General features: G+C 41.7%; 1 protein-coding gene across 1 annotated transcript; it reads left to right on the top strand.

Moving 5' to 3' along the window:
* The first annotated feature begins 499 nt into the window (after window positions 1-499).
* nek10 (NIMA-related kinase 10) lies at window positions 500-13,966 on the top strand. Its single transcript, XM_070437464.1, is given in 34 exon segments — window positions 500-610; window positions 779-839; window positions 2,463-2,599; window positions 2,686-2,781; window positions 2,866-2,950; window positions 3,124-3,165; window positions 3,265-3,343; window positions 3,431-3,498; window positions 3,687-3,766; window positions 3,868-3,954; window positions 4,146-4,370; window positions 4,714-4,853; window positions 4,954-5,015; window positions 5,164-5,241; window positions 5,342-5,406; window positions 5,492-5,594; window positions 6,002-6,130; window positions 6,466-6,603; window positions 6,772-6,817; window positions 7,242-7,363; window positions 7,526-7,628; window positions 7,825-7,900; window positions 8,086-8,172; window positions 8,174-8,208; window positions 8,302-8,374; window positions 9,504-9,802; window positions 9,892-9,963; window positions 10,076-10,130; window positions 10,279-10,316; window positions 10,410-10,510; window positions 10,664-10,774; window positions 10,934-11,048; window positions 12,823-12,875; window positions 13,025-13,966. Coding segments are annotated over 34 exon segments (3,216 nt in total). The 5' UTR covers window positions 500-539; the 3' UTR covers window positions 13,109-13,966.
* The last annotated feature ends 657 nt before the right edge of the window (window positions 13,967-14,623 follow it).

Genomic DNA, 14,623 nt, shown 5'->3' with positions numbered 1-14,623 from the left:
CATTCCAAAGACACAATTATCTGGTGACGGAATGCGAAAAGGCGTCAGTTGTATCCATAGAAACTACCACATAATAATGTTGCTTCCACCTATTGGTTAAAACTATCATCAATTTCAGTATGACCTTTTCCAATTCGGGCACATACTTTCCCATAATATGTCCATGAATAAACTGCAACCTTGAGGGGGAAAACAAGCTTGAAAAATAATAATAAAATAACAGGTGTATCCTACATATTTGCCATGGTGAAGGAGGGTAAGGGACTGCTCAGTGGCTCAAAGGAAACATGTTTGTCATTTGTTTTGTGTTCCCTTGTAGTGGATGGCTGCATTATTCCTGAACTATGTCGCACCTGTTGTTGTTCAGTGTTACTAGCTACCGCTAGGCTAATGTTTCTAAAACAGACTATGTTTATTTGTATATTGAGAGCAGGTACAATGTACCAAATGCCATGATATTGAATGCATTGTTATATATTGTCAATTACTGGAAGTTGTACCTCAGGTATGACCCATGGAAGCAGAAGGGAATTTGTATAATGCCCAACCCAGTTAAAAAGGTGAGAAGAGCAGACAAACTAGTCCAGAAGTTAAAGGGACCAGACAACAAGTAAGTTGTATTGAAGTAATTTCAGTTTCAGTCAATTCAGATACTGCACATACATAATGTCAAAATAGGCCTAGTTTTTTTGGGACATTTTCAACTAAAATATTCACACACAACTGATGTCCTGTTATGACTGGAATAAAAGGATTGACCAAAATGTATCATTTTTAGAGAATCACATGATCTCAGGAAACTACTGTCCCTGCTTGAAACTAATGCTCACAGATACCAGGTAAGGACATGTCAATTCAGCTGAATGTCGAAACCTCTATTTTGTGTTGTACAGTTGTGGCCAAAAGTTTTGAGAATGACACAAATATTAATTTTCACAAAGTCTGCTGCCTCAGTGTCTTTAGATATTTTTGTCAGATGTTACTATGGAATATTGAAGTATAATTACAAGCATTTCATAAGTGTCAAAGGCTTTTATTGACAATTACATGAAGTTGATACAAAGAGTCAATATTTGCAGTGTTGACCCTTCTTTTTCAAGACCTCTGCAATCCGCCCTGGCATGCTGTCAATGAACTTCTGGGCCACATTCTGACTGATGGCAGCCCATTCTTGCATAATCAATGCTTGGAGTTTGTCAGAATTTGTGGGTTTTTGTTTGTCCACCCGCCTCTTGAGGTTTGACCACAAGTTCACAATGGGATTAAGGTCTGGGGAGTTTCCTGGCCATGCACCCAAAATATGTTTTGTTCCACGAGCCACTTAGTTATCACTTTTGCCTTATGGCAAGGTGCTCCATCATGCTGGAAAAGGCATTGTTCGTCACCAAACTGTTCCTGGATGGTTGGGAGAAGTAGCTCTCGGAGGATGTGTTGGTACCATTCTTTATTCGTGGTGGTGTTCTTAGGCAAAATTGTGAGTGAGCCCACTCACTTGACTGAGAAGCAACCCCACACACATGAATGGTCTCAGGATGCTTTACTGTTGCCATGACACAGGACTGATGGTAGCGCTCTCCTTGTCTTCTCCGGACAAGCTTTTTTCCAGATGCCCCAAACAATCGGAAAGGGGATTCATCAGAGAAAATGACTTTACCCCAGTCCTCAGCAGTCCAATCCCTGTACCTTTTGCAGAATATCAGTCTGTCCCTGATGTTTTTCCTGGAGAGAAGTGGCTTCTTTGCTGCCCTTCTTGACACCAGGCCATCCTCCAAAAGTCTTTGCCTCACTGTGCGTGCAGATGCGCTCACACCTGCCTGCTGCCATTCCTGAGCAAGCTCTGTACTGGTGGTGCCCCGATCCCGCAGCTGAATCAACTTTAGGAGACGGTCCTGGCGCTTGCTGGACTTTCTTGGGCACCCTGAAGCCTTCTCAAAAATTGAACCGCTCTCCTTGAAGTTCTTGATGATCCGATAAATGGTTGATTTAGGTGCAATCTTACTGGCAGCAATATCCTTGCCTGTGAAGCCCTTTTTGTGCAAAGCAATGATGACGGCACGTGTTTCCTTGCAGGTAACCATGGTTCCAAGCACCACCCGCCTTTTGAAGCTTCCAGTCTGTTATTCAAACTCAATCAGCATGACAGAGTGATCTCCAGCCTTGTCCTTGTCAACACTCACACCTGTGTTAACGAGAGAATCACTGACATGATGTCAGCTGGTCCTTTTGTGGCAGGGCTGAAATGCAGTGGAAATGTTTTTGGGGGATTCAGTTCATTTGCATGGCAAAGAGGGACTTTGCAATTCATCTGATCACTCTTCATAACATTCTGGAGTATATGCAAATTGCCATCATACAAACTGAGGCAGCAGACTTTGTGAAAATGAATATTTGTGCCATTCTCAAAACTTTTGGCCACGACTGTACAGTATGATGTGATCAGGTTTGTCTGCCTGACATTCCAGGTGGCAGTATTGAGTCAGTCATGTAAGGTCCGCAACAGTGGAGGAAGATCTCAGACCACTCTCCAGCTAAATACTGCCAGCAACAATAGGAGTCAGATTCACATAACCTCTGAAGATCCTGAGCTGGAGAAATTCAGGTATATCCCTAAATAATGCATTTAGGATTCCTTGAATATGATTGATCACATAATTTACTTTTCTTACACATCTTTCCTTCTAACAGTGCAACATACAGAAACCAACATTGTTTCAACAGTCATCCTCAACATAAGCTTTTTTTGGAGATCCTTACCTCTTTGGTCAAGAACAGGCTGTGCAGGTAGTCTCATATGGTTTCAACAATTTCTGTGCAGCTGATGAAGGTCTTGAAAGTTGCTCAGTTGTGTGTGTACTTCCTTTGTAGTGACTGGGTCGACCATGCACCACCTGAGTCTGTCCTTAGAGTGCTCATCTGTCTACGATTGCTTGTAAGAGAACCACTTTATCAGGTAAAACGAATGACGGGCCTTTTCTTCCTTCAACTTCGTATGATGTAAAATAGATATGACTCGTGCTGCCTTTCTCTTTTGACTTGTTGACAAAAACCTGACAAGCAAGCAGGACAATTCAACACTCTGATTTCAGTTATCTTTTTCATTCTCGTCATACCCTATCTTTTCAGAGAGTTTTTCATCAACTCCAAGGTGTTGATCTTCTCGCAAGGGTAAATGTACTTTAAATCTATTTAAAAAACCTTCTAGTCTGACAGTCCTGTGTTGCTTTTTATAGCTGTCACTTTCTATCCCTTTCCCTCCCTCTTTAGTACATGGAGTCGGTGTGCAGCAGTTATCTGGGGTGTGGAGAGCAGACATTTGTCATGGAGAAGTTGGTCACCATGACGTGTGAGTTATCAAATCCCCCCTAAAAAGTAGCCTGTATTTCCCTCAATGTCCTTCCTTATTGTTCCTTGTCTCTTCATTCCTGAATAGATATGTTTCAGAAACTGTCTGCAGTGGAGGACCAAAGGCAGTGGGTTATTGAGAGTGGCGCTCATAAGGTAAACAATTGTACAAATTTCACTGCCTCATACTGTAGGATTGTGTTAAATGAAGAACTGTACTCCTAACTGACTGTTAGTCCAATGTCTGCTCCCCATTACTTGTGGATAGGTTTTTGTTTTTTTCTGTCTTGGAAAGTAGTAACTAATGAGCATATAATGATGTAAGATTTCATGCTCATGCTCAGACCCTGGTAAAGCTCCTATCAACACGTGACAGCAGTGTATTACTAGGTGCCCTCCTAGCACTCACCTCATTGGCTGAGAGGTAACTGCTCTTATAAAGGGACCTTGGGACATCATGCATACCTTTAGTAAAAGTATACACTGTAGCTAACACTTAAATACATCACTTGATCTATCCCCTAGTTCAGAATGCAAGAAGAAGATAGGAGAGTTGTCAATCGTGGAGAATCTTCTTGTTATACTACAAGATTATGACTTACTGTCCAAAAGGTACGGTACCTACCTCCCTAATCAGTCACACTCTATGCGTTCATCTTTGCACAACAAAGTTGCCTCAAAATAACAGTTTGCCTTACACCCCCATCAACAGCATGACTATATCACTAGCAATAACATGCATCTTCCAATGTCTTGCTTTGATATGTGTTTTGCGTATCCATTTTTCTTTGTGTCCCTTTCAGGATGAGTGCAGAGTTGCTGCGGCTGCTTTCCCCGGTGCGGCAGGTGCGGGAACAGGTGAGGGAGTGCGAGGGACTGCCGGTGCTGCTCAGCCTGCTGCACGGCGAGCACCTGAAGCTGCTGTGGAGCGTAGTGTGGGTCCTGGTCCAGCTGTGTGAGGAGCCAGACACCAGCGCCGAGATACGCACCTGGGGAGGGGTGCAACAGCTGCTCCACATCCTCAACAGGTGAGAGGCTGCCTCTGGATAGACTAAAGAAGTATCATAAAAGGTCATGGAAAGCATAGACTACTCAGGAGTTCACTGGGTCAAATGCAGTATATTGGGTGAGGCCTAGGTTAGTGTATATTATGACCTTGAGAAAATTGTGATTATGGGAAAATGGTATGCAACCTCTGGTTAAGCTAATATAGTATTGTCAAGAGTTACTCGAGAGTTTAGTGGGTCAAAGACAGTGGTTGAAACATTGGTTAGTGATTATTATGACCATGAGGAAATTCTGATGATGAGAAAGTGGTATGCAACCCAGACCAGTAGGGTTCCGTAATGTACTGTATGCTGTCTGTTCCAGTGAGCGGGCGTACTTTTCGGACCGCTCCTCTATCGAGGCCCTCTGCAGCGCCAATGCAGCGGGACGCATCCAGAGACAGCACGTCAGTGAGGAGCTCAGTCCACAGGAGGATGTGGACGACAACATGTCTCTACAGTCAGGTAGGAACATACACTGGACATGTTGGATATTTTGACTATAGATCATATAGATTGATCTACGTTCAACATGATCTTGTGTAAATGTCTGTCTTTATTGCAGCATGCTGTGCGGCTCTGACTGAGCTCGTTTTGGATGACACCACTGCACATCAGGTGGTTCAGGTAAAGGCACCTAGCCACAAACAGAAACAGAGTTTTGGCTGCCATTAGAACGGTCAATGAACTGGACAATATATAGCACTATGATATTGATTCAGAATTGTGTTAGTGGAAAGGGCATTTTTGAAATGTGTTCTCTTTGCTTCGTCAGGAGAATGGGGTCTATGTAATTGCGAAATTGATTCTGCCACAAAGCTTTCTCAATGGACCAAAAGCAATATCCCTACAGGTATTACACATGCATTACATAATGGTGTAATTACAATTATCATGTCATGTGTGTCCTTATACTACAATGATAGTCATTATGTTATTGTTGATGTTGATAGTGCTATGCATTTCGGACCCTACGTTTCCTCTTCAGCATGGAATGTAACCGGCATCTGTTTAAAAGGTGATGACATAAGACATTGTTTCTTAAAGTCAATGTACATATTTATTTATTTCAGAAAATGTATTTAAAAAAAATTATGTTTCAGGCTTTTTCCTACAGATTTATTTGAGCTGTTCATTGATGTTGGACATTATGTGAGAGACATCACTGTCTATGAAGCACTTCAAGCAAAAGTTTCTCTCTACACTGTGAGAAAACTGCTATACTGTAAAAACGACTATACGTAACATATAGGTAACTGCCAAAATAAAGGAAACACCAACATATAGCGTCTTTAAAGGGTGTTGGGCCACCAGGAGCCAAAACAGCTTCAATGCATCTTGGCATAGATTCTACAAGTGTCTGGAACCATATTGTGGAAGCATCTGCTTTCAATAGAGTTTTTATCCCTCATTTACTCAAGTGTTTTCATTATTTTGGCAGTTACCTGTACATTCAAGGGCCCTCTCCTGTCTCCTTTTAGATTGTAATGTAAAGCCCCGTATAATCAGAATAATGATTAATTTACTATTTTCATGAACTATTCTCTGCCGTCATTACTAACCTACTCCACTCTGTGAGGATTGTTTATTGGCGTGTGTTGGCTTGCCTTTAGCAGGAGGAATTGGACAGCCTGAGGGAGAATATTGAGACTGTCGACCAGAACCGCCCTCCTCTGAGAGTGATCAATGGCTACTCCATACTGGACCATCTAGGCACTGGGGCCTTCGGCAGTGTGTTCAAGGTAGAGCCTCCCACTGAGCCATTCCTCAGTGCCAACCTTAACGTGCATGAATGAGTGGACACATGACAACCATTACAATGTGGTTGTGATTGATGTGGCATGTCTGATTGTGCTTTAATTTCAAGGACTCATGATCACTAGAATGTTGCTACCTCTACATGCTTGAATTTGAATTTGTACCATTTGGCATGACCATGGAGTGATTTTAGTGCCAAAAGAATTTGAATCCGAAGTGTATTTTGGCAGTAATATCACTCCACACATTTCTTCAACATTCTTTCTGGTATATTTTCTACCTATTTGGTTTTGATTGTTGTGTGCGGTTGTGCTGAGAGGTGAGGAAACAGAGTGGTCAGAACCTTCTGGCTCTGAAGGAAGTGAATCTCCACAACCCTGCCTTTGGTAAAGATAAGAAGTCCAGAGACAGCAACGTGGAGAAGATAGTGTCGGAGCTCACCATCATTAAGGAACAGGTTAGCATTGGTTTACTATCGGCCAGATACAGTAGTTCATGTCTCACACGTAGCTTTTGATTGTTGATATTCTACCATGTGGTTATATACAATATTACCTACAACACACCAGTCAGTACTTCTTTTTGAATGATGAGCACTCATGCTTTTTTTCTCTGTTCCCTGGAGATGACCCATCCAAATGTTGTGAAATATTACAAGACATTCTTGAAAGGTAAGTATCAGACACACACCACTATTTTTTCAATTTCTGTATTTTTTATTTAACATTTATTTAACTAGGCAAGTCAGTTAAGCATAAATTCTTATTTACAATGACGATCTACCAAAAGGCAAAAGGCCTCCTGCGGGGACGGGGGCCTGTGATTAAAAATGAAAATAAATACAATATAAATATAGAACCAAACACACATCACAACAAAAGAGACAACACAACACTACATAAAGAGAGACCTAAGACGACAACATAGCAAGGCAGCAACACAACATGGTAGCAGAACAAAACATGGTACAAACATTATTGGGCACAGACAACAGCACAAAGGGAAAGAAGGTAGAGACAACAATACATCACACAAAGCAGCGTGTTAACATTATTAAGATACCAGCTTTTTAAATGGCTATGAACACCGTTTCAGGTGACAGGCTGTACATTGTCATGGAGTTGATAGAAGGTGTTCCCCTCTGGGACCATTTCAACTCTCTGAAAGAGAAGGAGCAGCAATTCACAGAGGAGAGACTTTGGAACATATTCATCCAGGTAAGTATCGGCCTCCATTGCTTTGCACTGACAACAAAGCTACTGTGACCGTGAATTCTCTCTTGGATAATTGCTATGAATGAATGAATCAATCAATGCTATGATGTTGTTTACTAAAGAATGCATATCCCTGTTTTTTTTTCTCCCGATGAAATTCCTCAGATGTGTCTGGCTTTAAGGTACCTGCACAAGGAGAAGAGGATCGTCCACCGAGACCTCACTCCTAATAACGTCATGCTGGGAGAGAGGGACAAAGTCACTATCAGTCAGTCAATCACAGTTGTCCTTTTCATGCTCTATTTCTCTCTCCTCATGGCATCTTCTACTAAAACCAGAGGCACACGTAAATATGAATGAGTCAAATTCTTCCGCAAACCACTTATCATTCGTTTTACGTACATCATGTCCTTATGCCTGAGGATGTACGTGTCGGTAAAACATTTGACCTGAATCCATTTCAGCTGACTTTGGGCTGGCTAAACAGAAACAGGAGAACAGCAAGCTAACGTCAGTGGTTGGGACCATACTGTACTCCTGGTGAGTTATGTGTATAATAGTTACTCATACTCAGGGGAGATTTCAGGTAGATCTGTCCTGATGATGAAGTAGGTCGTCTCTAAGGTACGACTGCCTTTAGCAAGCTTCATGACTGACACTCCAATATCATTTGAATGATCTCTACAACTGCCCCTTATTGTGTGTGTGTATATGTGTGAGTGTAGTCCAGAGATAGTGAAGAGTGAGCCGTATGGGGAAAAGGCTGATGTCTGGGCTAGCGGATGTATCCTCTACCAGATGGCCACACTGGGCTCCATTCTACGCGCAACATGCTCTCCTCGCCACCAATGGGACATGCAAACCACATAGACACACACATACTCACATAGGTTTCTCTATGTATCTAGGGCTATTGTTGCTAAATCTGTGTTGTGTTTGGTAGATTGTGGAGGCAGTCTATGACCAGTGGAGGAAGGCATTTTTCTCAGAGAGAGTCCAAGACATGATTAAATGGTAAGTATAAATATAGGATAAAAGTATACAAATATAAAGTTAATTAATTATGTTTCACTGAAATATCTTGATGTGGATAGCAAAGAATCAAATCAATTCGAAGTTATTTTGTCACTGCGCCCGAATACAACAGGTGACCTTACAGTGAAATGCTTACTTACCTTTTTTGCACTATTGGTTAGAGCCTGTATTAGGTGAACAATAGTAGGTAAAGAAATAAACAACAAGTAAAAAGACAGTGCATATACAAAGCGAGGCTATAAAGTAGCGAGGCTACATACAGACACCGGTTAGTCAGGCTGATTGAGTAGTATGTACATGTAGATATGGTTAAAGTGACTATGCATATAGTGATGAACAGAGAGTAGCAGTAGCGTAAAGAGCGGTTGCGGGTGGTGAAGTGGACACAGTGCAGATAGCCCAGTTAGCCAATGTGCAAGGAGAACTGGTGGTCGCGCCAATTGAGGTAGTATGTACATGAAATGTATAGTTAAAGTGACTATGCATATATGAATAAACAGAGAGTAGCAGCAGCGTAAAAAAGAGGGTTGGCGGGTGGGACACAGTGCAGATAGCCGGTTAGCCAATGTGCAGGAGCACTGGTGGTCGGCCCAATTGAGGTAGTATGTAACATGAATGTAATAGTTAAAGTGACTATGCATATATGATAAACAAAGAGTAGCAGCAGCGTAAAAGGGGGGGTGGGGGGAGGGCACACTATGCAAATAGTGCCGGGGAGGCCATTTGATTACCTGTTCAGGAGTCTTATGGCTTGGGGGTAAAAACTGTTGAGAAGCCTTTTTGTCCTCGACTTGGCACTCCGGTACCGCTTGCCATGCGGTAGTACAGAGAACAGTCTATGACTGGGGTGGCTGGGGTCTTTGACAATTTTTAGGGCCTTCCTCTGACACCGCCTGGTGTAGAGGTCCTGGATGGCAGGCAGCTTAGCCCCAGTGATGTACTGGGCCGTACGCACTACCCTCTGTAGTGCCTTGCGGTAGGAGGCCGAGCAATTGCCGTACCAGGCAGTGATCACACATTGCATCACACAAATCAATGATGGGCAATTCTTGATAAGATGCTACATTGTCTGATTACTACCTTTTATAACTCCCATAATACCCCTCAGGTGCCTGACAACTGACGCAGACTTGCGTCCAGACATCGTGGAAGTCAGCTCCAAGATCTCTGACATCATGATGAGGTTCATGGACAGTTTGTATACTTCCCAGAATGCTTTGGAGAGGAGGGCAGAGCGAGACAGGAAGCGAGCACAGAAGTACTTCCTGGAGAGCCATCGGGGCAGGGTCAGCTGCTGCCACTCCTCTAAAGACCAGGAGAAAACCACTAGTAGGACTGATGAGTCCATGGTACCATACTTCTCTTTAGGCCACAGCTCAAACCAAAGCAAAAAAATACACAGCCAAGGTAAATCTTCCTTGAATTATATGGCCGTAATTAATGTTTCTCATAAAACATTTGCTACCATGTTGATTATGATCTATGTGTTTATATAGATAATGGCTCAGATAAAGATCTAGATCCCTTTCATACCCACATCTCCACTGTCTCGGGGTATAAAGACGCTGGTGAGCACTTGAATTCAAAATGCTCACTTGAATTTTGATCATTCAATTACTAGGAGTATTTCCAAGTGTAATGTTTGGATTGGAATCAATGTATCTTTTTTTATTGTTAAAGGGCTGATAAAGAGCAGCGTCAGTGTTTCTGTGGTAGATGAACCAAACTTAGCTGGGTGAGTCTATATACGATCATACTCTGATATATTATATGTTGTTGAATGTTACCCATATCATCATTTAATCTGAAGAGTGCCTATACTGTTTGTGTCATGACAACAGTTTGTCAGTCAAGTGATAAAATAACCATCCTGTTTTCCTCAGTGGTGAGTTTGCTGTTCCGAATCCAAAACCTCGACCAGGTAAATTGGGTCATTTTGAAGGATGTTCTTCTTTCCTCCTTCAACTTTGGTTAAGTAGGATCAACTCAACTGATAAACATGTGGGTTTCGTAGTGTCAGCAGGAATCTGTGTGTCTCAGAGGAAGGTTCGGCAGATCGATGATCCCGTCCAAAGACTCCTGGTACAACTGCATAAAATCATTTACATCACTCAGGTAAGTCTATATGTACTTTAGATTTTCATTTGATTTAGAGTTCCGGTAATAATAATGAGAACTATGTACCAGTTGGTTGGTGTATACAGTATGTCTAGACATTTGAGCCATTATATTTTAAATCGTACTGTTTTTAAACCATTTTATGTTCAGCTTCCCCCAGCTCTTCAGCACAGTGTCAAACGGCGGGCGATTGAGAGATTCAAAAAGTCCCTGTTCCACTACGAAAGCAGTCCCTACAATCTCAAGGTGGAGCTTAACAAGGTAAATACAAGACACCAGGAACTTACAACAACGTTAGAGCGGTCTGCCTCAACTATGGAGTTGCGCTGCGGTAGTCAACGTGGCATTGTAAGCCTATATACCAGTCTAGTTCATCTAACGGGTTAAATCCGTATGTGTTGATCTCCATTTTGTTTCCAGCTGCTCCAGGGGTCTCCAGAGCTAATGGAGTCAGGCTCTGCCAGCTCAGACTGGTGGTCTCTGGTCCAGTCTTTTGGAGGAGACCATCTAGGTGCTGCCAAGCAAGCAGGGTTGGGTAGGTTACTTTCTAAATGTAATCCGTTACAGTTACTAGTTACCTGTCCCAAATTGTAATCAGTAACGTAATCTGATTACATTCGGTTACTTTTAGATTACTTTCCCCTTAAGAGCCATTAGAAGAAGACAAAAATGTATGTTACCAATTGAACCACATCTATTGCAGGATAAATCAATGTTAAAGTTGACATAGCTGGCCATATATGGATGTTACATTTTACTTTATGGGTTGGTTATGTAGGCTTCTTCTAACCCATCGCTTTCTACTACATATAATAATACCATTAAATTATATCTAAAAACCAAAGTCTATCAGAATTCCAGTCATTCCAATAAATGTTTTACACCCTGGATCTTCAAGAATAGGACTTGGAAATGTGTAAGTATAGGTTAGCCTAATTGTTTTACCTATTTTACCTATTAGCCAGCCCTACTCTGTTGTTTATGATTTATGATTGTTATCATGGAGGACTGATTGGGCTTATTGATTCGAGTTGAAAAATAAATTCTGCTCTCATGGAATGGCATGCTTTGAGCACTACTGAAAAGTGCTATTTACATGTGAAAAATGAATGCCATATGCTACATTTGCTATAGGCCTATTGTTTACCTTTTTGTTGGTGACACTTTGATATCTTGATAATATGCAGCTGTTTAAATCCACAGATGAAACATTAACAAAACGGGCGCTCCCGCCTCTGTTTTGGTAAAAAGCTGAGGGATGGGCCTGGAGAAATGTAACCACTCTCAGATTAATAGACAGAGCTATGGATGCAAGGACTGACCATCCATGATATCAAAAGTATTGTTTTAACCATGTTATGAGGCTATACAGTGTTTGTTTACAAACAATGGAGTAAAACAAGCTTATATTTTGGGTTCTCATGGAGTGTGACAGTTGAACTAAGCTCATGAGGCATTTATATGTTTTTTCATTGGCTGTCCACTGGTTTCAAAAATAATGATTGATAGGCATCTTAAACTTCTTAAATTCAACCATTATTGGGTTCAAATACACATTTAGGTTTGTGAACAGCCATCCACAATAACCACAATCCGTACGGCACAAATAGCTAGATGAGAGAGCAGCAGTGTGATTCACATCAATGCGCTATGTAGATATCAATAACAAGTGATATCCGTATCGCCGTAGACTAAACAGCTACTGTCATCCTTTCCTTCAAGTTGGATAATCTTTGGATGCCGACAGCAGTCGCACCATTGGAAGACATAGCTTGGACTGTGGCCTAAAAAAGCTTATTCCTGCTCTTTTCCCACGATCCATCAAACACATTTGGAGTGTCATCATAGTGGTCTCTGTCTTGTGGTCAGGTTCGCTCAGGTGGAACAAACTTAAACTTGCACCTTTTTTCAATGCTGATTTGAACGTCATTGAGAAAACAGAGAAGTGTCAAAGATTTTGTTTTTTCACAAACATCCTTTCTGAATTTAAAAGTAATCCTTGAAGTAATTATCTAGTTTTTTCAAAGTATCTGTAATCTGATTACAATATTTTTGCTCGTAACGTAATGGATTACAGTTACCGTTTTTTTTTAAATCCCTTACATGTAATCCATTACTCCCCAACCCTGCAAGCAAGGTACCCTAACCTCAGTGCTAGTGCATACTGGTTAACGTAGCAATCTAACAGAATACTGAGCCAAGAACCAAAGCTAAGTGATGAGTGTTGTGTTCTCACGTTGTCTCCCATGGGGGTTGCTATAACTCTTGTCTAGGTGTTTAGAAGCCTAAAATGTAACTTTGTGCTACAGGTGATATGGAAAATGGTGATCTCAAGGAGGGAATCACCTATGAGCAGATGCAGGTTAGTATCAGTTTTTAATGTATAGAAATAAATACAGTAGGATAGCCTGTTGTAGTTGATATATTTCTGGACATGTGGATGTCTATGTCTGGCTGAAACTGAGAAACTCGTTAGGAAATATGAATGCTATAAGTGATCTTTCATTTCAGGCCATTATAGAGGAGGTTCTGGAGGAGAATGGATACTACAACGCAATGAGGATTGACCAGGGTGCAACAGGGACAAACAAGTGACCTTCATCCTTATAAATCATATCTTTATTAGCATGCTAGTGTTTTCCAGTCACACCGTCGAAATGGGCTAGCATTGCATTTCTTTGAGAGGCTGATAACCTTGAGAAGGAAGTAGATCAATGATACACAGTCTGCATAAAGGGGAAGTGTTTCACGACAGGCTCAAACAGACAAACAGGGTAAGAGTACTGATTTCGGGTCAAAGAAAGCAGTCATCCTTCTTCAACACATATGCATATTAGACTATTTATGGCCTAAGAAATTGAAGCTGTATGGTCACTTGGAGTTTTTCCTCTTTGAGTTTGCACTGAGCTAATGTACTCATGCGTTGATCATATGTACAAATCTATACAGTTTCTAGGGTCTTTCTCAGTGTTGTGTGCTTGTGTGAGGTTTGTGTGGTTATTTTGTGATCTCTCTCTCTCTCTCTCTCTCTCTCAGGTTACACTTTCTTTAACTCTAAGTAGACTCAGGATAGGGATTTTACTGCTTTATCTCTGGTATTGTCTGACCTGCATCAGACGGCATGTTCGTAATGTCGCTATAAAATGACTTGTTTGTTGTTGTTGTCGAGGCGTTTTGCACAGTTAGAATATCATCTGGATGTAGACTATTTATGTTAAACGTTAGTAATTGTACATTTTAATTTGTTTCTAAACAGCTATGCTTTGAGGAAAGCTCAGGTGAAGCTAGATGCACTTTCTACCTATGTTTAACTTTCGTCAGACAGGTATTCGTGTCCTCAGGTCTGTGTGTTAATAGAAACTATTGCATGTATTTCCATTACATGGGAAATAAATCTATTGCTGTGGAGAATTCTGTGTGTGTCCGGCTTTAGATTATTCAATCAAATGTATTTATAAAGCCCTTCTTACATCTGCTGATGTCACAAAGTGCTGTACAGAAACCCAGCCTAAAACCCCAAACAGCAAGCAATGCAGGTGTAGAAGCACGGTGGCTAGGAAAAACTCCCTAGATAGGTCAGAACCTAGGAAGAAACCTAGAGAGGAATCAGGCTATGAGGGGTGGCCCGTCCTCTTCTGGCTGTGCCGGGTGGAGATTATAATAGAACATGGTCAAGATGTTCAAATGTTCATAGATGACCAGCAGGGTCAAAAAATAATAATCACAGTGGTTGTCGAGGGTGCAACAGGTCAGCACCTCAGGAGTAAATGTCAGTTGGCTTTTCATAGCTGAGCATTCAGAGTATCTCTACCGCTCCTGCTGTCTCTAGAGAGTTGAAAACAGCAGGTCTGGAACAGGTAGCATGTCCGGTGAACAGGTCAGGGTTCCATAGCCGCAGGTAGAACAGTTGAAACTGGAGCAGCAGCACGACCAGGTGGACTGGGGACAGCAAGGAGTCATCTGGCCAGGTAGCCCCGAGGCATGGTCCTATGGCTCAGGTCCTCAGAGAGAAAGAAAGAAAGAAAGAGAGAGAATTAGAGAGAGCATACTTAAATTATCACAGGACACCGGATAAGACAGGAGAAATACTCCAGATATAACAGACTGACC

This window comes from Salvelinus sp. IW2-2015, linkage group LG35 (genome assembly GCF_002910315.2).
Source record: "Salvelinus sp. IW2-2015 linkage group LG35, ASM291031v2, whole genome shotgun sequence".
Taxonomy (NCBI): Eukaryota; Metazoa; Chordata; class Actinopteri; order Salmoniformes; family Salmonidae; genus Salvelinus; species Salvelinus sp. IW2-2015.
This window is presented reverse-complemented; position numbering and strand designations above follow the sequence as displayed.